The sequence below is a fragment of the Panthera onca genome, chromosome E1, assembly GCF_046562875.1.
Source record: "Panthera onca isolate mPanOnc1 chromosome E1, mPanOnc1 haplotype 2, whole genome shotgun sequence".
Lineage (NCBI taxonomy): Eukaryota > Metazoa > Chordata > Mammalia > Carnivora > Felidae > Panthera > Panthera onca.
Genome location: NC_138352.1, coordinates 27,089,441 through 27,113,680, shown reverse-complemented (window position 1 = coordinate 27,113,680; position 24,240 = coordinate 27,089,441). Strand labels below are relative to the sequence as shown.

Here is a 24,240-nt window from a genome sequence, read left to right as displayed (position 1 = left end):
CCCCGGAATTTAGAAGCACATTGGACCAAAGCCAAATGTTGAGTGATTTTTAAAGGCGTAGACAGCACCTGACCGACTCAGCACAGTGTGTGACTCTTGATCTCAGGGTTGTGAGTTTGAGCCCCACATTGGGTATAGAGATTACTTTAAAAAAAGGCATAGACAGACATTTTGGGGGGGGGGGGGTAACATATACCTGAAATAAGTCTTTTCTTGCTCCCGTACATAGGTAATTTAAAATTTGTCAGGACCAACTTCCCCCAGCGTTATGACTGTTCTCTTCTTTCGCCAGTCAGTGAAAATACAACCCACAGAAGAGCCATGCCAGTGGAAATGTTTTGAAAATAGAACAACTGTTACAGTGTTTACTTCCTATCTTCCCAAGGCTTAAACTTGAGTTTAGATTGTATTCATTATTAACTTGTAGTATTGATCTTGTCGCAATGTTTTTTTTAAAGGTGGCTCTGTCTCCTCCTAGGGAGGCTGGAGTATGTCCACACCTCCCCCAACCCTCCTGACCGCCACCCCCCCCCCCCCCACCAGACCTCAGTACCTGCCCTTTCCAGAAAAGGCCAGAGCCCCCTACTCTCTCCGAGGCGTGCGTGCTACAGTGAGCGTGTTTCTTTCTTCCTCCAGGTCATGGCTTCTGGCTTCTCGGACCTGAGGCTCCAGCGGAGGACATGACTCTCAGGGATCCTACTCCAGATCTGTTGCGGAGACTGAACCTTCGCAGGGCACGAACTCGCCCAGGACAGGAGAATCTCTCTCTCTGAAGGGCTCTACGAGTGTCGCCAAGAAAAGTAACAATGGCGACTTCGTCTATCAGACGGCAAATGAAAAACATCGTGAACAATTACTCGGAAGCGGAAATAAAGGTCCGGGAAGCCACCTCCAATGACCCGTGGGGCCCGTCCAGCTCCCTGATGACGGAGATCGCGGACCTGACCTACAACGTGGTGGCCTTCTCCGAGATCATGAGCATGGTGTGGAAGCGGCTCAACGACCACGGCAAGAACTGGCGGCACGTGTACAAGGCGCTGACGCTGCTGGACTACCTCATCAAGACGGGCTCCGAGCGGGTGGCCCAGCAGTGCCGCGAGAACATCTTCGCCATCCAGACCCTGAAGGACTTCCAGTACGTGGACCGCGATGGCAAGGACCAGGGCATCAACGTGCGCGAGAAGTCGAAGCAGCTGGTGGCCCTGCTCAAGGACGAGGAGCGGCTGAAGGCCGAGAGGGCCCAGGCTCTCAAAACCAAAGAGCGCATGGCCCAGGTCGCCACCGGCATGGGGAGCAACCAGATCACCTTCGGCCGCGGCTCCAGCCAGCCCAACCTCTCCACCAGCTACTCGGAGCAGGAGTACGGCAAGGCCGGGGGCTCGCCCGCCTCCTACCATGGCTGTGAGTAATGGAAGCGCCCCCCACCCCTTGCCAGCGCGCTGGGCCTCAGGTGGGGTGGGCGCCCTGGGGCTGAGCGAGAGCTTGTGTCTGTCCTTCATTCTCAGCTCCCTGCAGCCTGCGCAGCACCGCCGGTGGTCTGCACCGGGCCACGGCGACACGGGGGCTTGGTCCCTTGGCTGCTCTGCCTCCGGGGTCTCAAGACCCTCTGCTGCTCCATGGTGTGATTCGGTACATCCGGGCAGGGCCGGCCGGCCCTCGGGGAGACGGTCTGCCCCTTTCCCCCACAGGGAAGGGCCGGAGTGAAGCGACTGGCCTGCCCCACAGACGGTGGGAAGTTGACTGTGTTTGGTAGGTAGGAGGAAACGAACGTTCTTTCTCGATGATCATCTCGTTTCTTTAATCTCATTAAATGTTTGTCTAACCACTGGGCTGCGGGTCTCCCGACCGGCTCAGCGTGTTATTCTACCTCAGCGTCCCAGGGGAGAGAGATGGCATGTCTCTGTCTCCCTTAAAGAGGGAGGGAGAAGGCAGAGGCCTCTGCAGGTGCCAGTGTGAGCGAGGCCCCTCTTTGGACATGTGGTGATTTGCTTTGGACATCTTGGTGATTTGCTTTTGCATGGCTGGGTCTGTGCTGGGTGGGGCTGCTCTGTTTTCTCATTTTGCATGTCGGATTATGCTGGGCCTTTGCCCAACATTCGGACGAGATTTCAGGGAACAGAAGTGGAGTTCAGGGCCTGACGGCAGCTGGTCTCTGTGAGCCACGTTGGTGTCCTGGGCATTCACTAACAGTGGCCCCGGGAACGGGCACCCTGCTGCTTTCCCCGATGCTGTGTCAAGACAGGTGGCCCTGGTGGCCTGTGGGGACGCAGAACTTGTGTCTTATGGCTGTAAAAACAAAAGTGCATGCCCCTACACAGCCTTTCGTTTTGGTATCGGTAACACCGTGTCAGCATAACACCAGCCTTTTTTTTCTTACAAATTTTTTTTAATGTTTATTTTTCAACGAGAGAGAGAAAGAGAGACAGAGAGAGAGACAGAGACAGAGACAGATCACCAGTGGGGGAGGGGCAGGGAGCGAGGCCCAGAATCCGAAGCAGGCTCCAGGCTCCGAGCCGTCAGCACAGAGCCCGACGCGGGGCTCGAACCCACAAACCGTGAGATCATGACCTGAGCCGAAGTTGGACACTTAACTGACTGAGCCACCCAGCCACCCCATTTTTTTTTTTTTTTTAAAGGAAATTGTTTGTAGCCTGACGAACGCCTGTCGGTCTTTGTGTGGTCATTGGTTCTGCTGGCCGACCACCTACTAACGGCTCCCGCCTGCAGGTGTCAATTTGACGTCCTGCCACCAGCAGCATTTTAAGAAATGTGTCAAACGGGAGACTTGTGTACCAAAGCCAGACTTCCTGACTTCCCTAGGAATTCCAAATTATGACCGAGCTTGGAGAGGTTAGCATTTTTCTTGTCCCTGTTTCTAGTCGTGGCTGTTTCCCTCTCAGTTTGAGCTGCTCTGCCGAAGCATAGGTTGTGACCCTCGTGAGACCGCACGAGAAGGAAGGCGACCTGCGTCCCCAGAAGTCTCCGTCTGGGCCAGGTTCATCACCAAAGTGGTGACGATTGCCCTTTAAAGGGAGAGCTCGTTTGTTGCTCTCATGGAGCCGCCCCACCCCCCAAAAGTGCGGGCTGCGGGTTGAGCTGGTCCCAGGCTGCCTCGGCTTCCTGCCTGGGAAGTGGACGCGCCTCCCACTCCCTCTAACGGCGTGTCTCTCTCTGTGTGTGTGTGTGTGTGTCCCTGCCCGACAGCGCCCGAGGCCTCGCTGTGCCCCCAGCACCGCGCAGGGGCCCCGCTGGGTCAGAGCGAGGAGCTGCAGCCGCTGAGCCAGCGCCACCCCTTCCTGCCGCACCTGGGGCTGGCCTCCCGCCCAAATGGCGACTGGTCCCAGCCCTGCCTCACTTGTGACCGCGCAGCCCGAGGTGGGACGGCGGTTTGCTTTTCTCCTTCCTGGAAACGCTGGGCGGCTTGCTGGGGGTGTGCTTGTTGTGTGTCAGTACAGCCAACTCTCTCCCTGTCTCCTCCCCGGCCTCTCGGTCCACCCTCCCGCGGACCCAGGGCCCCCTTTTTCCTGTCTCCCTGAGAGCCCCCCTCGCACCACCACATGTCACTCGCCAGAAGTCCTGTTGCGATTTGGGTGAGGCATGGGGTGACTGTCCGTGCTTTCCCGCTGTCCCCACGCCCCGAAAATTTGGACGGGGCCCCGCTGTCTGCCAGACCCAGGTGTGGTGGGGGCCAGACGCCCTTCGGCTTGTTGAGCCAGAAGGGTGCAGCTTAGATCTCGCAATGGTGGGCAGACCCGAGGGCCTCGGTGGACGCTCGTTAGAAGCCATCAGCCTTGATGCAGTGATACGTGCCTTGATGAGGACAAAATGAGATTGTTTCTGCTTCTCAATTAACTGCTGCCCTTCCAGAAATCCCCATTACCGTGGTAAACAGAGAGTTAGCTGTACTGTCGATTCTAGGTCACAGTGTTTGAAGACACCTAATTCAATGGGTAACTAAAAGCGGGGCTTCTCTTTGGACTAATTAACAATGTGTCCCGGTCAGAGGCTGCAACTATTGCAGGTTAAACCGAAAGCAGATTTTTTCTGTCGCCTCCAAGAAAACGTTCTCAGTCTGATCAACCTTCGGCCCGAGCGCCCCGCCCCCGCCGCCCGCCCCCCACACACAGAGAAGAGAGCTGTTCTCGCCTGTCCTTACTAGAAGGGGCACCGACGGAGAGCCCCTGTGTGACCTCCCCGATAAGGTGGCCCGCCTTTATTCAGCCCTGGAGACAGTTACTGTTCATTCATGCCTCATCAATATTACAGCTCGTTTGACTTGGGTATTTGTGTGGTCACTAGATTTAGCTCTGGGATAGTTTCCTTTGTGCTCCTGTCTTCCCCTAACAGCGCATGCAGGATTTTGTGAGGAGGACCGGCTTTGCACTCTGCAGGATGAAAAGGTCGAAGTGTGTTTTGAAGGATCATCCAAAGGCCCTTGGGTTGCACACCGTTTCTTCCACCAGATCTTTGGCGGCCGTTCCTACAGGTTCCCAGTGTTCCCCCCAGGACTCCGGGGTCCCCCTTTGTTCTTCCCAGATTTCATTCAGTAACCGGGAAGGTGTGTTTGTGGAGTCTTGCACCAGCTCTCCTGGTGGCAGGTTGGCTCTGCTGGGACGTGTGCATATTAAAATTAGGCCGCCCTGCTGCCCACCTCCCCCGCTGTGGTCCGGACCACACCCTGCGCCACCAGGCCAGTCTTGTCCCCTCTGGTTCCTTCCGCCCGGGCGCCTCCCCTGCACGCACACATCTGGCAGGTTGCTCGAGGTGCCCGGTCCATGTGGATTTCTCTTCTCCTGCAGCTCTGGTAGAAATTGGGGGTCAAAATGAGCAGGTCTTTTTGGCGGCTTCTCGTGTCCCAGAAGAGTTTGGGGCAAACGAGTGTCACACGGTGCCACGTTCCGTCCTTCAACTGGTCAGTGTGTGCGTCCCTCTCTGTATCTCACACGCTGCCCATCCTTAGGCTGCTGGAGAGCAGGACCCCCGCCCACGACGACTTTCTGTCCGTTCTTAGCACCTAACGGTGTTCAGTGCAAGGTAAGTGCTTCACTTAGCACTTAGCGTAGGTCACGACGTACGCACGTCGGTGGGTTTGCTTTGAACACGCCGGCTTGGAATCCGGCAGTGGAGGAGTCAGACGGACACCGGCCGTTCAGGAAGTGGTCTCCTGAAACGCAGGCCGTGATCCTGGAGGAGACGTGTGGGCGGGGCACACTTAGGACCCCAGACCCCGCAGAGGAGGCCCTGTGGGCACGGGTGCAGACTCAGTGTGGGGCAGGGGAGGCAGACGGCTGAGAAAGCCCCTTCGTGGGAGAGCACGCACTGTGGGGAGGCTTTCACTGCTGGGTGGCTGTTCTGACCCACAGTCATCATGCCGGTGTTTGAGGAGACCGTCCTTCCACGCGCCGTACCCGCCTGATCCTCTCTGTGCCTCCTTCCTCCCTTTTGCCTCCCGCATACGTCGGCAGGTCTGACCTTGGAAACCTCTCAAATTCTGTCCTTCCTCTCTAGTTCCATGACCTCAATTCAGTGTCTGCTTTCTCACTGGTTTCCTTGCGGTTAGCCGCCCTCCCCCCCACTCTTGTCCACCTTCCATCTTGAGAAATGATACCCTGACCCTGGGTCTTGGGAGAGATCCTCTAGATTCCAGGGTCCAGGCCAGAGCCTTTGACACGGCAGACGACTCCCCTGGGGGTCCTTGGCTGCCCTCTGTCAGCCTAGGTGTGCGGATGTCCACCTGGAGGCAGCACTCCAGGTTGTCTCTGCGAAGCCTGCCCCAGCTGCCCTCTGGCTCCCACATTCCCTCCTTCGCTCAGCAAGTATCGAGTTCCTGTCGTGTGCCCAAGCGCAAAGCAGAGCCCTCCGCCCCTACTCAGGGGAAGAGAGACAATAAGACACCATACGGGATATTACGCGGTGAGTGCTTTAGAGAACGGCAGAGAAAAACCAAACAAGCATGAGCATGCCCAGCCGAGCCTGAGGAGTGGGGAGGGTGGTCTGCAAGTGTTAAGGAGGGTGTCGGGGTAAGCCTGATTGAGAAAGTGATGTTGGAGCCAGGGTCAAAGGGGGATGAGGAGTGCTCGCGTGAAGGCTCGGAAGAGGCAGTGCAAATGCCCTCAGGTGGAGTGTGCTGGGGGGCGGGGAGGGGGTTGTTTGCAGACCCGAAGGGCAGGGCCGGTGGGGCTAGAGCCGAGTGAGGCCGAGTGGTGGAGTGGCGGGTGAGGCCCGCCCCGAGGCTGGCGAAGGTGGAGGGCCCTTCTCAAACTGCCTCTGGCAGGGAGCAGTTCTTTCAATTCCGGATCAGTCTCAGACCCATACTTTTGTATCAGCCTGTGGATGTTGTAGCTATCTCAGAGTGCCCTAAAGGTTTCTAGCCACTTTCTCTCACCGCGCTTGCTCCTCTGGCTCTGTCGGGAAACCACGGTCCTTATCCAGGTGGGGGGTGACAGGCTGTGGAGGCCCGGGGATGTCTTACAGGAGAGCCAGCAGGCTTGCTGGAGGACTGGGCGTGGCGGGGGAGGGGGAGGGCATGGGGAGAGGAGTTGAGGACTGCCGGCTGAGCAGCCCGGGGAGGGGGGGTGGGGGGATGCCGCTGCCATCATCCGGCCGCCGTGAGGGTGGCTGTGAGCCGCGGGGCTGCGAGCGGAGGTGGGGTTATCCTCTGGCCATGGCGAAATGTCTACTAGACATACAGGTGGAGGTGTGGGGAAGGTCTGAGAAGCCGAGGGCTTGGGGGAGAATTCGGGCTGCCAATGGCTTCAGCTCTTTGGCCTCACCTGGCATTCATGTTTCCTTCACAATTGTGGTCATCCCTGGTGCCCCGCTGCCCTCCCCGCCCAAGGCTGGGCCCTGGGCTGGCGCGCTTTGGCCGTGTATGTGATTTTGGCACGTAGCCAGTGCTCAGGACTGCCGTGTGCAGGGGAGGCTGTGGGGCCCAGGGGAGCCTTTCCAGGCTGAGAGGTTGGGGTTTGCCAGAGAGCACCCAGACAGGGCAGCTGGCTTGGGCGGAGCAGGGGTGAGCCACCTGCCTGTTGTTACCCTCCCTCACCCCCCCCCCCCACCCCCGCTCTGTCCACCCTCCACCCTTCAGCAGGCAGGGGAGAAACTGCAGAAGTTCTTGGGGTGGTTGGGAAACCACATGAAAGGTGGCGTGGCGGGGGGGGGGGGTAGTGCGGGGGGAATCGTCCCGTGAGTCCGGGTGGAGACCTGAATGTAAGACTGCCACTGTCCTCCAGCAGGCACACCCAAACTCAGGGCAGGACCTGCCACCTCGCTCATCTGTCCTGTGGATGGAGGCTGGTGAGGGAAGGAAGGAACGCCCAGCCCGTACACCCCCAGAGCCCGGGCCACGCTTGCCTTGCTGCGGCATGAGGGCGTCCTGTGTTTGGTACCTTGCGTTTCTGGGTGCGAGGCCAACCACCAGCATTCCCATTTTTCTTTTCTTTTCTTTTCTTTTCTTTTCTTTTCTTTTCTTTTCTTTTCTTTTCTTTTCTTATTAATTTTAAAGTAAATCTCTTTTGAAAGAGAGCATGCACACAAGCTGGGGAGGGGCAGAAAGAGAGGGAGAGAATCCCAAGCAGGCTCACGAACCGTGAGATCATGACCTGAGCTGAAATCAGCAGTCGGGACACTTAACCAACGGAGCCACCCAGGCCCATCCAGCGTTCCGGTCCTTAGACAAAGGAAGGAAGAAGGAAGGAAGCAGAGTAGAAATGCTTGTTGCCCTCTGATTCCCTCGGATGCATCAGAACCAGAGTGGGCAGTTCTGTGTTCGCACGCGCCAAATGGGGCCAGGTCTCGGGCTGACCCGATGGGTCCACTGTCTTGGTGACCCCTTGGACGCTTGGATCTGGTGGAGCAGCCCCCCTGCGATGTGGCTGGGCTCTGCTCCCAGGAGAGCTTCGGGGCTTGCCTCAGGCCGGCCCTTCTTTTGGGCTGGGAGCTCCTCACGGCAGGGCTGCGCCCCCCAGACCCTGTGGACAGCGACTCACCAAGTGATTACCAGAGATTATGAGCATTCCATTTATTTGCTCTGCTTCGGTCTAGAAAGGATTGGAGTTGGCTTACAAAACACATTCGATACCAGAGGATTAAATAGGGGCAAAAGGAAAATAAAATAAGGCCAGAGTCACACATAAGTGCTGGAGACGGATCCAAAATCGGCTTTGAACTTCTCAGCCGCCAGCACCAAAGAGGGCGATTTCCCTTTAGTTTCTGGACAAGAGTCTAGGATCCGGATGACGTCCAGGGAGGCCAGGTACCCACCGTGCAGCGGGGGGAGCGGGGCCTAAGAGCAGCCTGCACAGGCCTTCACGGGGAGCACTTGATCCTGACTGCATCCCCACGGCCGGATCACCCGAGTCTGTCCTGAGCCCTACCCCGCTGGCCTGGTGTGAATCCGGGGGAGCTTGAGGTGTCCCCGGGACTGGAGGGTCCGTGTGGTTATCTCCCTCCACGGTGCTCAGCCATTCTTAAGCCCATTAGGGAGAATCTGAAAGCATGCGTGTTTGGGAGGAGCCCAGGGGCACGGGCCTTCCCAGAACTCTCCAGGGAAGCTGGTTCTCCACAGCAGGGAGCCTCAGGGGTGAACCAGAGCCCCTGCGGCCCCTGCCCTGCCAGCCAGACTATGGGAGCCGAGCGGGAGCAGGTAAACACGTGCATGCGCACAAGAGGACATTTTAATAAGGGTTAGGCATCTGAGGAAGGGAGGAGTCCTACACAGGTCTGTTTCTGAAAACTTGAAGATGTGCGAATATATAATAATAATAATACGTTATTGTTTTTAAAAAGCTACAAACCCAGCCAGCATGCCCCTCAGAAGCCCTCGGGGGGTGTGGACTCGGAAGGAGCCTGGGTCAGCCCAGGCCCCCTGAGGGGGGGGGAGGGGGAGGGGAGCTCTGAGGTGCAGGACTGAGTGGTGCTGCCCAGGCACGGGGTGGGGGGGACGTGCAAGGGCCGAGAGGCGATTGCTGGCTGCCAGCCAGGTAATTCCCCAGTGTCGGGGAGGCCAGGGCCAGTCACCCGGTGAAGAAAGTTCCCGGCCCTCAGGGGTCCCAGCCCTCAGCGGCAGAGTGTTTTTCAAGAGGGATGGACTAGGAATCTGGTGGGAGATGGGATCCACGGGACTTCCCTTTTGCTGGGGCGAATATGCCCTGTAAGTCACGGGACCCCTGATCTTAGGCAGGCAGGCAGGCAGGCAGGAAGCCCCACGGCAGAGGCCGGTGCCAGGCTGGCAGCCTTAGCGTGCTCTGGAGTTAATCCCTTCAGGTGGAGGTAGAATCTCAGAGGAGGCTGGTCAGTAACGTCGGCAGACCCACGGGGGCGGCCGTGTTGCTGACACACGACCCCGGAGATGCTGCTGCTTGCCACAGGGGCTGGGTCCCAAGTGGGTCTGAATGTGCCGGGTGAGGCTGTCCCCCGAGCGGGCCGTTGCGAGAGACAGCCGCAGGGTGAACTTCCCACCCGTCTGCTTTCCCCGTGACTGGTCCATCTGCCGCTTCGACCTGCCTGAGGAGGTGGGCGGGTGCTCCTCAGTAAGGACACCGAGATGGCCTGAGCGGAACCCACTGTGTCATAAGTAGTAAAGCTGGGGTTCCACCGAGTAGACGAACGAACATACAGCTGCACTTGTTCCAATCATAAGATCGTATGGCTCATCCCATGTAATGCTTTTTTCTTTTATGGTTTAAAAAAAAGTGTTTTTTTTTTTTTTAACATTTATTTATTTTTGAGAGACAGGGAGAGACACAGTGTGAGCTGGGGAGGGGCAGAGAGAGAGGGAGACACAGAATCTGAAGCAGGCTCCAGGCCCTGAGCTGTCAGCACAGAGCCCAATGCAGGTCCCAAACCCACGAGCCGTGAGATCAGGACCCGAGCCGAAGTTGGACGCCCAACCAACTGAGCCATCCAGGTGCCCCCTTCTATTATGGCTTTTAAAAGCAGGGGTACCTATTTCAACTGTTACATAACGGGGACCCAGATTTTAAGGAGTTCCTGTGATTGTCAGAGAGTGTAACATTGAAACACAGCCATCCGAATTGCTGATTGGGGATTATCAGCTAAGGACCAGTGTTGTCTTGTGCCATAGAAAGTTGAATTTTGAATACAAAATTTGTATCTGTCCGTTTGTCTTTTAAAAAAATGTTTTTTTTAATTTATTTATTTGGAGAGAGAGAGAGACAGACAGACAGACAGCAGGAGCAGAGAGAGGGAGAGAGAATCGCAGGCTGGCTCCACGCTGTCAGCACAGATCCCGACGCAGGGCTTAAATCCACAAAACTGTGAGATCATGACCTGAGCCAAAACCAAGAGTCAGGTGCTTACCCGACTGGGCCATCCAGGCACCCCTCTGTTTGTCTTTAAAGCAGACTTTGTAGTATAGGTAAACAGTGTTGTTTATAAGCTCATAGTAAGTGGAGTATGAAACAGGGAAAAGGAGCTTTAAGTCAAGGTCGACAACAGTTACACAGCTGTGACAGTGCCTGGGTCATGGCTGCCCAGTTCCATAGTGGCTGGCTTCAAATAGTCCACTTCAAGAGGGCATTTAAAACTTAAGTAAAAATAAGAAGGAAGGTGTAAAGATAGATTTTTTTTTTTTTTTTTTGGTATGGCGAAAGAGACTGTATGATTTACTTATAACCCCTGTATATCATGTTCCTCTCTTTTATTGTGTTCACAGTACTTTTTACTATTTGAGTTATCATTTATTTCATTTTCTTTCTGTCTCCCTGCACTAAAACACACTCCGAGAGCAGAAGCCTGGTCTGTGCTCAGTGCACAGTGCCTGACCCGGGGGAAGGTGTTCAGTAAACACTTACTGAATGAACAGATGCTAAATAAACCTTAATCTGTCTTCCTCCCTCCCTCCCTCCCTTCCTTTCTCTCTCTTTCCTTTCCTCCCTTCCTCTCTTCTTTCTCTTTTCTTTTCTTTTCCTTTCTTTTCTTTTCTTTTCTTTTCTTTTCCTTCCATCGTTTGTTCCTTCCTTCCTACCTTCCTCCTATCCATCCTTCCGTCCATCCATCCATCCATCCACCCGTCCATCCATCCTTTCTTGGTATTTCTGTGTTATGCTCATCTCTCTTGGTGTTCTGCCCCAGGCATAAGCATTAGTCTCTTGGAAATATATTTTATAGGCTTTTCCAGAAATAAAGAGACACTTTACATATCTGTGCAGTTTCTTGGTGCTTTAAGGTTGAGTTTAGTTAGCAACAGTGTAATTCATAGATGCTGGGTTTTGTCTATTAATAAAAAGCTGTTCCTCGTCTTGCTGGCTGCCTTTTTTTTTTTTTCCTCTAAGCCACTTGCCCTCAGGCCGGCTGCCGAGAAACTTTTAAATGTTCCAAAACATCCCAAAGCCTGGGCTGCACGTCTGACCAGTGAAGTCAGAACCTCTGGGCTGGGCCCAGGCTTCACAGCGTGCGCCCAGGGCCGGGCACTGCGCCTCCAGTGGTCCATTCCGGGTCAGCTTTTGTTCAGCAGAAGCCTTCTGTTGTCCCCTCTCTCCAGCCGATGCCCAGTAGCGGTGCCCTTTCAGAAAGTTACAGTCGGCAGGCAGAACTTTCAGCAGCTGGAAATTGATGGTGCCGAATGAGTTAGTCTCCTCCTGCCGACAGCTTAGTCCAGCTGTGGGGAATAACCTGCACCCTTCAGCCCAGATCCCTGGTGGCCCACTTCTCCAGTACGAACTGGTAAGCGCAGGGTGGACCTGAGCTGAGGACCTGTGGCCATTTCGTTATAAAAGTAACGTGTCCATTCGTGTTCGTGTAGAAAGTGCAACACGAAGAAGACAAATATCCCCTAATCTTATTACAGAAAGACACAGCCTTCCTTTACACGTTGGTACATTTCCTTTCGGACTTTTTCCTCAACATTTTTTGTTCCACGAGTGCATACATGGTAAATGCAAGTTTGTGTCTCTGGGTTTTGTCTCATAACATTGTAACAGAAGCGCTGTCTCCCTTCCTCCCACCCTGTGAACATTCTACCAGCTGCACGCAACATTCCACTGGGTGGAGCTTCCTCGCTCATCCCGCCCGATGCTGGACCTGCGTTAACTCTTCTGGCTAACGCCAGACAGCCCGGCCATTTTCAGTGCCAGGGTCCCACTCCCTGGACCGTGAGCACGGAGGCTTCGAGCCCCCCGGTTGTGCGGTTTTGTTATGACCATCTTCCTGTGGGCAAAGCAAACAGGTTCCTAATCGGGAAAGGAATTGCAGGCCAGATCAAGACCCACATCCCCCAAAGGCGGCTGTGCTGACATATCTGGACCGCAGGTCTGAAGACCGCTCCGCGAAAACAGGACAAATCTAGCGTTTTGTGTTCTGCAGATAATAGCCCGGTATACAAGCGTCATTCATAACCACATGACATTTGCAGAACACAGTTTTCAAAGCATTAAGTTTGTTCGCTTGCTCATTTCGTAAGTCCTGTGGGCCAGGGCCGGCGCTGAGTGGTGAGGGGCCCATATAGCAGCCGAAGCCTTGTCCCTCTTGGGCTTCCGGTGTAGGAGAGGCAGACACATCTATGGGGCACCTAGTATAGGGCCTGGAAGGGGCCTGGGCAGGCGGTTTCAGAGCTTCGTGGCCATCTAGCTGTTCCAATGCTGTGTGTGGTGTAATGGGGCGAGCTAGCGGGGGGGAGGGGGGGAGGGAGGGGCGGGGCTGTCAGCGCAGGCCTCGGGGATCCCTGTGCAGTGGCTACAGAGGGTTGCCCTTCAGCTGACTCCTTAGGCTGCATTCCCACGAGAAATAATACAGTTAAGCGGTCTGATCTTTTCACCTAACTTTCTATGTGCATTTTCCATGTCGCCACAAAGTTACTCTTAGTTTCTTTCTTTCTTTTTTTATTTTATTTATTTTGAGAAAGAGGGAGCAAGCAGGAGGGGCAGAGAGAGGGAGGGAGAGTGAATCCCAAGGGCGGAGCCTGATTTGGGATTCCAACTCCTGAACCTTGAGATCATGACCTGTGATTGCTGCTAGTTTTAAAGCCTTGGGCAGGCTACTTCACTCTGGCCAGTGTAAGTCTTTTAATTGGTAAACTAGGGATAAGGGTAGTCTCTCCTGGATTATGGCGTAAATTACGTATGCTAATATATGCTGTGCACATACGGCCTTACACAAAGGAGGCGTGCCATAAGTGGATTGTTATGATCAGAGTTGTTTTCAGCTTCTCACCAGTGTAAATAATGCTGTGGTAAACTTCTTTGTGCAGAAGACTTGCTTTTCAAAGGATTCCTTAGGTTCAGTGTGGCCTTCGGTGTGGAGTTCCCAGAAGTGGCATTAATGGAGAAGCGTGTGGACATCATTCTGTCTCCGGAAACGTGGCAGATGCTTTCCAAACAGGTTGTGTCCCCTTGCCGGGCCCCCAGCTGTGGAGACAGTGCTCGGTTGATAGCCACGGAACCCAAAAGGGGTACTATAATTTTTTTGTAAAGATTGTTACTAACAGATGGAAGTTACTATCAGAATACTCATTTTATGTGTTTGTTCTAAACATTTATTTATTTATCTTTAACGTCTGTTTATTTTGGGAACGAGTGTGTGCAAGTGGGGGAGGGGCAGAGAGAGAGGAAGAGAATCCCAGGCAGGCTCCACACTGTCAGCACAGGGCCTGAAGCGGGGCTCGAACTCACGAACCGTGCTGTCACGACCTGAGCTGAAATCACGGGTTGGATGCTCAACCGACTGAGCCACCCACGCGCCCCCAGAATACTCATTTTAGAAGTGAGTTCCCAGTTTCTAAGTATTACTCTAAGAAACTGCTATAGGCATTTAACTTCTTTATTTGAATTCAAACTTATGATTGGATTTTAAATGACATTCCATCTCCGCTGAAGTTCATGCCTCACCCTGGGCCTGCTCACAAGTTTGGGTGCCAGCGTTCACTCATCTCCACGGGGCCAGATGGGCTGCCGAGCCCCGGCCCCTCCCTCCTGAGGTCCTGCCTGGAGAGCTGTGGGCACCTCCCGTGCCCCACCCAGAGAGCGACTTTCACCGGGGACAAAGCCGGGGGTGCCGAGGCAGGAACGATGGGGGCCCCTGGGAAAACAGTAATGAGAAAACGTTGCTTAATGCTGTGGATGAGCCCTCCCTACCACACCTCACAAGCCGGTGATCTTGAAATGGAGAAGGTTTCACCTGTGGCCCAAAGAGAACAGCACAGACTTGCTCTTTTATTCCACGCAGAGCATGGGCTCTGAATCGTGCAAACAAAAGGACTGCCTTTTGTCTCTGCTCCCCCCCCCCCCCCCCCCCCCACTCTCCAGCCCTTCGGGGGAGGACCGGGACCACCGTTCGGGCTCTGCCCCCTTCCTCCCTGGGCTTCGGCTTCCCTATCCCTGTCCCAAACTGAGGTGGGCAGCACCAGTAGCTGAGGCTGGTGGTAAGGAGCGAATGACATGGGAACTGAACTTGAAAATGAGCCAACAGGTGTTTGAACTCCTGCTCTGTGCCTGTCAGGAAGCCGACGTGGCCCCTGCCCCCGTGGAGTCTTCGGCCACATCAGTTCGAGGAGATGGCCCGACTGCACGCAGGTCAGCGGTGCCGCGTGCATAAGCACTGATTACAAAGGGGCAGACGAAAGCCACGAGGTGCCCTGCTCTAGGCGCCAGGGGTGGCGGGAATCAGGCCAGCAAGGACGCCTGCCCCGAGGAGCATCCTACTGGCCTGATCGAGGAAGACGTGCTTGAGAAGGTGCCGCTGGAGCTGACACTTTGGCTGAGGGGGCCTCTCTTTCCCCCTTGCGGAACAGCGGGATGGGCACAAAAACAGGGAGGAGCTGAAGGATTCTAGGAACTGAGTGGAGGCTGGCAAGCTGGGGTGCCTGGGAGGAGATGGGCTCGTGAGCAGCCCCGGGGAGTGAAGAGTCTGTCCTGGAGCTGGGAGGCGGTGCTTCCTTGCCTGCAGGACGAGGATGCCCATGTCGCTGTGTGCAGGGAGGCGGTGGGAAGACGCTGAAGCTGTGCATGGGTAAAGCTTTGACCCGGTGGCTTCCCACAGCTGCTGCAAGCGAGCGCCCCAACCCAGGCAGCTTAGAACAACGGAAAGGGGTCGTCTGTCCTTCAGGAGGCCCCAGGTCCAAAATCAAGGCATCGCCAGGCCCACACTCCGTCTGAAACCTGTAGGGGAGAGTCCTTCCTTGCTTCTTCCTAGCTTCTGGTGGCGGCCAGCAGCTGAAGCGCTCCAGTCCCTGTCCCCCCTCGTCCTACGTGGCCTCCCTTCCTGTGTCTGTGCCTGGGGCTCTTCCCCTTGGTCTTGTCAGGACACCGGCCATGTTGGATTTAGTGCCCACCCTGCTTCAGCATGACCTCGTCTTCCCTTAATTACATCTGCAGTGACCCTGTTTCCAAATAAGGTCATGATCCGAGGGGCTGATGGTCAGGACGTCCCCGTGTCTTCTTGAGGGACCCAGTTCTGCCCACAGCACCCTGGCAGAAAAAGGCACTCTGAGTGATCGCAAGCACTGCTTCGGATGCAAGGTGTCAGCCAGGCTGGCCAGGGCCACAGATTCTCTCCTGTGGCCTCAGGCTGGATGGTCCAGGAGCCTCTTCAAGTATAATAGAATCTCAGTTGAGTGAATACTGAATCCAGCCACGTCTTACCTCTGGCAAAGCTACCACTATTGCTCCCAGAGACCAGTCACACTGCATCATGGCTCCACTTAGATGCCAGAGCCCCTCTAAGGACCCCAAGAACCACCTTGGCTCTTCCCTCGTGGCCCTTTGGACACCCTCTGCCTTCACCAGCCTCACAGCCAGTGCCCTCCACCCAGTGAGTGAAGCTCCCACTTACCCTCTGTCTGACCTCCTTCCACCACCCAGGCCTCTGCTCCAGCATCTCAGAAAGGCCTTCCCTGACCTTTGAACACACAGAGCAAGCTCTCCTCTGCCTGGGATTCCCCCGCCCCCTGCTCCCTCCCTTCCTTCCTTTCTTTCAAAAATAAGCTTCCTGCCTGTTGCAGAGCCATGGGAGCCCAATGCTGGGCTTGAACTCACAACCCTGAGATCAAGACCTGAGCTAAGATCAAGAGTGGGACGCTTAACCGATGGCGCCCCACCCTGCCTTCTTTATTCCTTACTGGCACACAAGCTCCGGGAGATCGGGGACTTTGCTCCTACCTGGAGGGGTGCAGGGCATGGTAGACATTGAGTGTAAAGACAGAGTCCCGGAGCCCCTTCAGGGTGCTGGAGCGAGCATGGCATTCGGCCCTGCGGTGTGGCTTTGAGTTCTGGTGTCCGTGACCAAGCCATTTAGCCTCTCTGGGCCCCAGCTACCTCCTCTGTGGAAACAGTGATAACCAAGAACAAGGCCTTAAGGACCACACTTTGTCTCTCTCACCTCACCGGCTGGGTGACCTCTCAGCCTCCGCCCGGGTCTGCGAGTTGGACTGAGGCTTCGCTGAGATACTAGTAAGAGTCACACGAGCACTGCACGCCAGGCCCTGGTCTCAGCGTCTCAGTGCTCTTCACAGATGAGCTCACTGAATTCTCACAACTACTCTAGGAGGCAGGGACTCTGTCTCCATTTTGCAGATGAGAAACGGGGGCCCAGAGGGTTAGCGACCTAGGCCAAGGTCACCTGCTGAGAAGTGGCAGGCAGAGCCCAGATCGGAGCCCCGCCCTCCACGCCGGGCTGCGTCTCATGTGGAAAACACTCGGCCCAGGTGAGGCGCACACCTCAGGAATGGATGTGCTTCCCTGCACGTAAATGCCAGAAAAGCACACCCACGCACATCCACACATGAATGTGCACATTCATCCGCACATGAAACGTTTTTCTGGGTGGAATCACAAGAAAATGTCAACAGCTGTTTCCTCCGAGGAGCGGAATGGGGGCAGGATGAGAGGCGTGGCTCCCACTTCCTTTTATGATGAACTGTTTAAAAATAGTCACAGGCATCATCACATTCCACCCGTAAATATTCTGTACGCGTCTGTTCCTGAAGAGTGAGCCACGGCGCCCTGGCCGCACCTCCCGAAAACAGCAGCACCCGTACCACCCACACTCAGCTTTTGTCACTTGCGCCCAGAGTGTCTTGCAGCTGATGTGTCTAAACTGAGACCGTCCCAGGACCGTATGTTGCATCTGATTGTCCTGTCCCTTCTGTCTGTCTGATCGCAGCAGATTTCCCTTTTTTCCCTAACCTGAATACACCAAGCGCCTGGGCCACTTGTCCCCTAGAGCACTCCTTAGGTCTGGGTCTGTCCCTGCACTGCATTAGGCGGTGTTTGGCTCAGTCCTCGCCCTGTCATTCTGTGAACTGGGGATCAATTTCAAGTCTAGATTGGAATCAAATCCAAGATTTTGCCCAAACTTTCATGGGAGGTGGGTGATGTCATGTGACAGGCAGAGGGTGCCCACAGCATGGCGGGTGTGTGTGTGGGGCGCTATGGCTTATCCCTCTGTCACGAAGTCACAGCCTCCCCCCCCCCCCGCCCCCCGCTTTGCCCTGAGAGTGACCTGACTGTCATACTTGGTTTCTCTTCTCATCTTGTACTTTAAAAAAAAAAAAAAAAAATTTTTTTAATGTCTTATTTACTTTTGACAGAGAGAGAGTGGGGGAGGGGCAGAGAGAGAGGGAGACACAGAATCTGAAGCAGGTTCCGGGCTCTGAGCTATCAGCAGGGAGCCCGGCGCGGGGCTTGAACTCATGAGCCGTGAGATCATGGCCTGAGCGGAAGTCGGATGATTAACTACTGACTGAGCCACCCAGGTGTCCCACCCCCCCCACCCCTTTTTTCCTTTTTTTGGCTTTTCTAACCATGTATCTATATTTTTTCTGTTTTAATGTTGCCTGGGGTAATCTGAACTTATTTTCTCATAATTCATCTCATTTGACCTAAAGTAATGTTTCTTGCTCCTCCCTGTGAGGAGATGAGAGGAAGACCCTGGGGGGGGGGGGGTCTTCTGTGGGGAACAGGTTTAGAAGCCTCAGCTCAGGCCAGGCTACTGAGTGGGGGTGGCCTCGGTTTCATTGCTGATTCAGGAAGTGGCCCGTGGAACCACAGGAAGATGTCACCACATTGAGAAAGATCCAGTAAGCACTTGCCTGCAGTTCAGTGATGAGGGAGGAACTTCACTGGCCTGGGGCACCGGTCACTGGAGGGCGGAAGCTGGAAGGCTGTTCCCTAGCTCCTCCCTCAAAGGACCATGGCCCCAGTCCTGCTCCCCTGGAAGCCTGGGAGGGACCAGGGTCCAACGGGATACCCACTTACGGCTTCCGTGTGAGTGCCAGGCAGCTCCAGCCCCTAGGGAGTCTGGTGGCCTTGGGGTGGAGCAGAGAGCAGTGACCTGGGGGCCGGGCGCATTCTCACGGGAGAGCCAGCTGTGTGTTGGGCGCTCCTGACCCTTCCCACAAGCCCCGCTGGCCTCTATCTCACAGATGTGGATACAGAAGCCCAGAGAGGTCAGGCCGTTGGCACGTGGTCTCACTGCCAGTTGGTGGTGGGGACAGGATTTTGAACCCTGGTTTCCCTGCCAGCTAACAGGCACAGGATTATAACGGTGGGGGCGGTGCTCAGACCCAGATGGGATCTTCTCGGGCCCCTGAGGCCTGGTGCCCTTCGATTCTTCCCAGGTTGTCCGACGTGCCTTGTGTTGCCCAGCATCAATGGGAGACACGTGGAGACAGGCCGTCACCTTGCGTGAGGCTCACGTACCAGAGAGTTTTACCAGAAGTCACGCTGGTCGGCACGCAGAGCTGTTTTCCTGGTAAGGTCGTGTCCCACAGTGGCTTCCCTTTCATCGATGCGATTGCAGGCGTGCTCAAGTACTTTCTAGGAAAATCGTGACACGGCCTGAGAAGTGATTTCCTGTTTTCCTATTACCTGGACTGCTTCGGTTTCTGCTTTCAAAATGGTCCAAGGCCGGCCAGCCGAAGCCTCTGTGTTAGAAACTCTGCCAGCCTTTGCTTTAGGAGCACATTTGGGAACCCAGATCCTTCCTGAAGCCCAGGGCGTGGGCACCCACACTGGGCCTGGTGCCCCCCGGAGCCGTGGGGGGGTGGGGAGTGACTGCCAGAGACTCTCGTCCGCCTGCAGTGGGAGGTGTTTCTTGGTCTTCCTCTTAGCCTGTATCTTGAAGGAAAAGTTGGCTGTATAGGCTTCCTCTTCAGCCTTTCCCCTTGGCTTTCTCAGCCGGCATAATAGGCCCGAGAGGATCAAGTCGAGGCCTAGCCCTGTTTATAATTCTTGGCCCCAGCGAGCGAGGACTTTGAACTCTTCCAGGTGGGACCCGGGAGCAGGGCCATGATGCTGCGCCCTTGATGCTCCATCAGTGGTCAGCCTCCACTAACGGCCCCTGTTCGTCCCTCCAGAAGGTGGCGGGCTGAGAAAGCGTCTCTCGGGCACTTGCGTTTTCCAGAGGTCTCTGGGAACCGCGGACCTCCAGAGCCGCCGAGCAGGGCCAGGCTCAGGTGGTCAGGAGGGTCCGTCCGGGCTCATCTCACAAGCACATCTGTGTTCACGGTCACGTGCGCGGGTACAAGAGGCCCTTTGTGGGGCGGGGATGCTGTCACTAAGGCAGAATGTCTCCGTTGGAATCCTCCCTCACAGCGGAGGCCGCTGTGTGCAGCTCAGCTGATACTTGGGGCTGGCGGCTGTGAATTCTGCCATCTGCAGAACTGAGAGCTGTACATCCGTTCATAAAAACCACAGCGTTTAGGGGAATACCCTTTGTCTTTAATTTCCACATTGATGTGGTAAGCCATTTCCCTACGTGCCGGCTGTGTGTTATTCTAACAGTCAGTCGTGGTAGGCACTCACATGTACATTTGCATTGGAAGCCAGTCTGGCCTTGCAGATGTGCTGAAAGGCTCAGAGGACAAGGGAGGCCTCATTTCTCTCGAAGGTCCCTGTTCAGGGCCCCTTCCCATTCGTCCCTGGCCGGGCTGACTCGGGCGCTGTGGCCGTGCGGCCAAGTAGCAGCATTCCCTGCCAGGACGGGGCTCATTTTTCAGAGCGCTTAGCACTTTTTTGGGGTGTGGGGTGGGATACAGGTCTTCTTTATCGACTCCCCATTTCCATTTGGTAGTGAATGAAGGACATCGAGTGTGCTGTGTTTGTTATGAACAGAGTTCTGTGAAGCAAGCTTCAGAGATTCCCGGAAAGAGGCTGGGAACAGGCAGGCCTGAGTGGTTAAGCATGGGAGAGCCACACACATTCTGTCGAGCAGAATCTTCCAGAGCCGTTCCCCAAAACCGTGCGGCTTCGTTTGTATCCAGCAGTCTGGATGGTGACATCTTTGCTTCTAGAGTACAGGAAAGCCCAAACCTGAGCCCTGTTATTGGCATAGGTGAGGTTTGGGAACAAGAGCACCACCACCATAAAAAAAAAAAAAAAAAAAAAAAATATATATATATATATATATATATATATATATATATGCTTTTATTTGGTATATTATTAATAAATCAGATTATTAAGATGGACTGGACGTTCCATTTTGTTACCTTCTAGCTTTATTTTTAAAACAAACACTTTGGAAAATGCAACTGTGATTTACTAGGCTGGGATTCAACCTGATTTGTTTCTTTTTCCTTTTATTTCTTTATTTTTTGTTGGGGGGTGGGGGCTGTTCTTCTGGTTGACAGTAAATCATAGCAGACACACTGCTTCACAACACAGAATTGTTCCCTTCAGAAATGAACCCTTACTGCCGCGTGTTTTGTGCGCTTTTACAAAATTGTGTGACAGAGCATTGCCTTTTGCAGCCTCCTGCCCTTGCAACCTTGCCTGGTTCTTCTGTGATCACGTCCGTGACTCTGTGTCTAGCCCTCTTCTTCCTGTTTTTATTCATGGTGGCCAGAGCCGAGCCAACTAGAAACCTCATCTGTCAGGAATCATTCCTGACCTTTTACTTTCTCCCAAAGAGGCAGGTCCTAAGGAGCAAGTTTACATTGGGATTTTAGGCAGAAGCAGCGTTGGGTGCGTGGGCCCTGATGGTGGGGCTTGCTGGAACGGACATAATGAAAAAAGGAAGAAAACTGATACACGATTAGAGCATTTTCAAACAGCTACCCGTCCGCCATGAGATTGAATTCTCCATCTGTCCGTCTGTCCATCTGTGCATGCTTCCACGCATCCATCTATCCAGTGGGTGTTTGCCAGGTGCTCTGCCAACCTTTGAGGATGGATGTGCTGGTGAGAAGACAGGCCTGGACCCTCCTCAAGGAGCGTACCTTCTGGCATAATCCACCAAACTGCAGACTAGAGGGGAGTGCTGACCCAGCCCCAGCCGGGAGGGCAGTCCGGGAGGACCAGGGCAGGGGAGCCGAGCTCCGAGAACTGAGGACTTGCCGAGGACATGCCAGGAGGGCATGGCATGCACAAAGGCCCAGAGGGAGGATGGAGTGTGGTTCCAGACCTTTCAGGCAGTGGGGCTCGGCTTTGAGGGTTTCGGAGAAGCTGTGGACCTTCTCTCGAGGCAGAGGCAGAGGCGGGCACGTGCACCCAAGCTTTATGCCCTGTTTCTGGAGAACTCTACACTCCCCGATGCACAGAACATCTGATGGCCGTGTCGTTTTCCATACGGGGAGGCCCAGCCTGGTTTAAGTGTGTGAATGCGTCAAGACTCCTTTCCTGGAGGCTCACTGCATCCGCTAGGAGTCCACATCCCATCCCTTCAGTAAGAACTGTCTTTCCAGGAGCTGCTTTCAAGTGTTTACACTAGCTAACTGCTGACAGCAAAAATGTGTTTTTCCCAAGTCGGTGCTCCGTTTTACTTAGAAAACCCAATTTTTCAGGGTTGCCGCAGAAACATTTGGCTTCATTTCCCATGGTCTTTACCCCCATGAGATGCACAGTGAGATTCTTCAATGTTGAGGAGTCTCAAGTGAAGTTCTTGGTCCACAGATAGCCCTGTGCTTGTTTGAGTGACAGTCTTTGATCCAGCTTTTCAAGAACAATACTTTTCATCTTCTCAAAACAAACCAACCAACAAACAAGCAAACAACTTAGTTTCTCTCTCTGAAGGAGGGCAGCCTGGAAGCGAAGACTGAGGTTCTAATCCTGGCGAGGCCTGACCATGGGGCTGGCGCCTGAAGGCCTCTTTCCTTGACTGGGGCCACGTGGCTCCTGTAATTGAGAGTCTGTGTTTGATGTTACTAGATTTTAACCTTGCAATAGTCACAACCCTTCCGTGCACGGCCGACCCTGCGGGTGTGAGGTGGGGACGGGGTGTGGTTCGACCCGGTGGCTGTTGATCGTGAGCCTGTCCCTTGCCGGTAGTGACTCTGCCTTTCCCCTGCAGCCACCTCCCCGAGGGTGTCCTCTGAGCTGGAGCAGGCCCGGCCCCAGACAAGTGGAGAAGAAGAGTTGCAGCTACAGCTGGCACTTGCCATGAGCAGAGAGGTAGCGGAGCAGGTGGGTGCCTGGACGGGGGCGGGTTGCGCGGCGGGGGCGGGGGCCGGGCGGGGCGCGGAGCAGGCCCTGCCCTCGGTGTTTCGGGTGTGTTTCCTGAGATGGGGCTTCGAGGTGCCAGGACCGTGTTCTTGCCGCCCACCGTCCCCTGTCAGGAAGGGGGGCCTGTGCTGTTCCAGGTAGGGAAGCCTCTTGTTGCCAAGGGATGGAGTGATCGGAAGTGCGCCCCAGAAACACTTTCGCACACACAGCAAGTGTCATGGCCTCTGGGCGTCCACAGCCCCTCAGCGAAAGGCCTGTGGGTGCGCAGTGGGGCTTAGCCCCTTGGGAGGGAGGTTTGGTGAGATGGATCGAAAGCATCTGAGCGCCGAAAAGGCGAGAAGAGCTGCAGGTAATAGAGTGCTCATTGCGTTTAGATGACGGAAGTGTGTGCAGTTTTAATTTTTTTCAGTTCCTGTTTTTCTCTAATATGCATTACTTTAACACGGAGAAGGAGGGAAAGACGTGATGGAAATGACCTTTCAGAGCAGCCATCCCGTGGGCCCCAGTGATGAGGTCCGTCCCTGCTGACCTTGGGTTAGGGAGGGTAGACTGAGTCAGGTAGCGCGAGGCTCCGTCTCGCCCAGAGGTGATGTGTAGGGACAGATATTAGGGAGTGCGACGGGAGTGCGGCGGTGGCTGTCCCAGCCTGACTTGTGTCGCTGTAACTGGAAACCTAAAGTCCAGCAGTAGTGGACAGCTTTGCTCGGTCCCTCTGTTCACAGCAGGAAAAACACAGCCATTAAATCTGTCCCTGTGGATGCCTGGCTCTGTCACTGACAGCCCGGGAAGAAGGTGTAGGAATACAGGGACAGATGGACAGTCGGAGCCCATTTTAGTAAAGAACTCATCTCTGTGATTTATCACATTTAATATAAATGAAATATAACGATTTTTTTATTTCATTATTATGCAAAAGCCTAGGACAACCCAGTCTTTTGCATAGGGTGACTTCACCTTAAATAAATATAAATTAAGGGCTCCTGGGTAGCTCAGTCGGTTAAGCGTCCACCTTCGGCTCAGGTCATGATCTCATGGCTTGTGGTTCAAGCCGTGCATTGGGCTCTGTGCTGGACCCTGCTTCGGATCCTGGAGCTCAGAGCCTAGAGCCTACTTCGGATTCTGTGTCTCCCTCTCTCTCTGCACCCCCCACCCCCCACTCTCTCAAAAATAAACATTAAAAAAAATTTTTTTAATAAAAAGATAAATATAAATTAAATACAGGTGACCTTTGAGCAACACAGGTTTGGACTGTGCTGGTCCACTTATGTGTGGATTCTTTCCAATAAATAGTGTAAAGATACTGCCTCTTATTTTCTTAATAACGTTTTATCTTCTCTAGCTGTATTATAGTAACACAGCATATGATACATATACAGAATATGCATTAAGTGACTATGTTCCAGTCAACAGTTGGCTATTAGTAGTTAAAATTTTTTTAAGTTTACTGTTTTTGAGAGAGAGTGTGCGTAGAGTAGTTAAATTTTTGAGGAGTCAGATATATATGTTGATTTTTGACTGTGCAGGGGCGGGGGTTGGTGCCCCTAATGCGCATGTTGTTGGAGGCTCAGCTGTATAATGAATCATTTCTGTTTGAAATCATAGAAATAAACATACAGCCATTTTCTGTAAGCATATGCTGTGCGAGGTGCAATAAGTGATTTTCATCCTCTTTTCTAATTCCTTTCTGGGCTGTCAGACTTTTGTATTTTATATGGAGACGTGTTGCTTCTATAATTACAGTTATAAAGCCATTTTCATTTTGAGAAAAAGTGTTCCCTTTCCCTCACTTGGCTGTGCCTGCGCCCGTCTCCCTGCTGGGACCCCAAAATCAGGGAAGCCACACGAA

General features: G+C 54.3%; 1 protein-coding gene across 7 annotated transcripts in view; it reads left to right on the top strand.

Annotated features, from left to right (window-relative positions):
- The window catches only part of EPN2 (epsin 2), an 86,104-nt gene that overhangs the window by 39,708 nt on the left and 22,156 nt on the right, over positions 1–24,240 (top strand). For 5 of the 7 annotated variants that reach the window (XM_060647137.3, XM_060647136.3, XM_060647135.3 and 2 more), the window contains 3 exons: positions 637–1,401; positions 3,205–3,375; positions 22,243–22,355. In XM_060647137.3, coding sequence (XP_060503120.3) covers positions 807–1,401; positions 3,205–3,375; positions 22,243–22,355 — 879 coding nt within the window. In that variant the 5' untranslated portion in view covers positions 637–806. Of the gene's footprint in view, positions 1–636; positions 1,402–3,204; positions 3,376–17,910; positions 18,706–22,242; positions 22,356–24,240 lie in introns of those variants that run through there. The other 2 variants (XM_060647138.3, XM_081791170.1) reach the window with 2 other exon arrangements.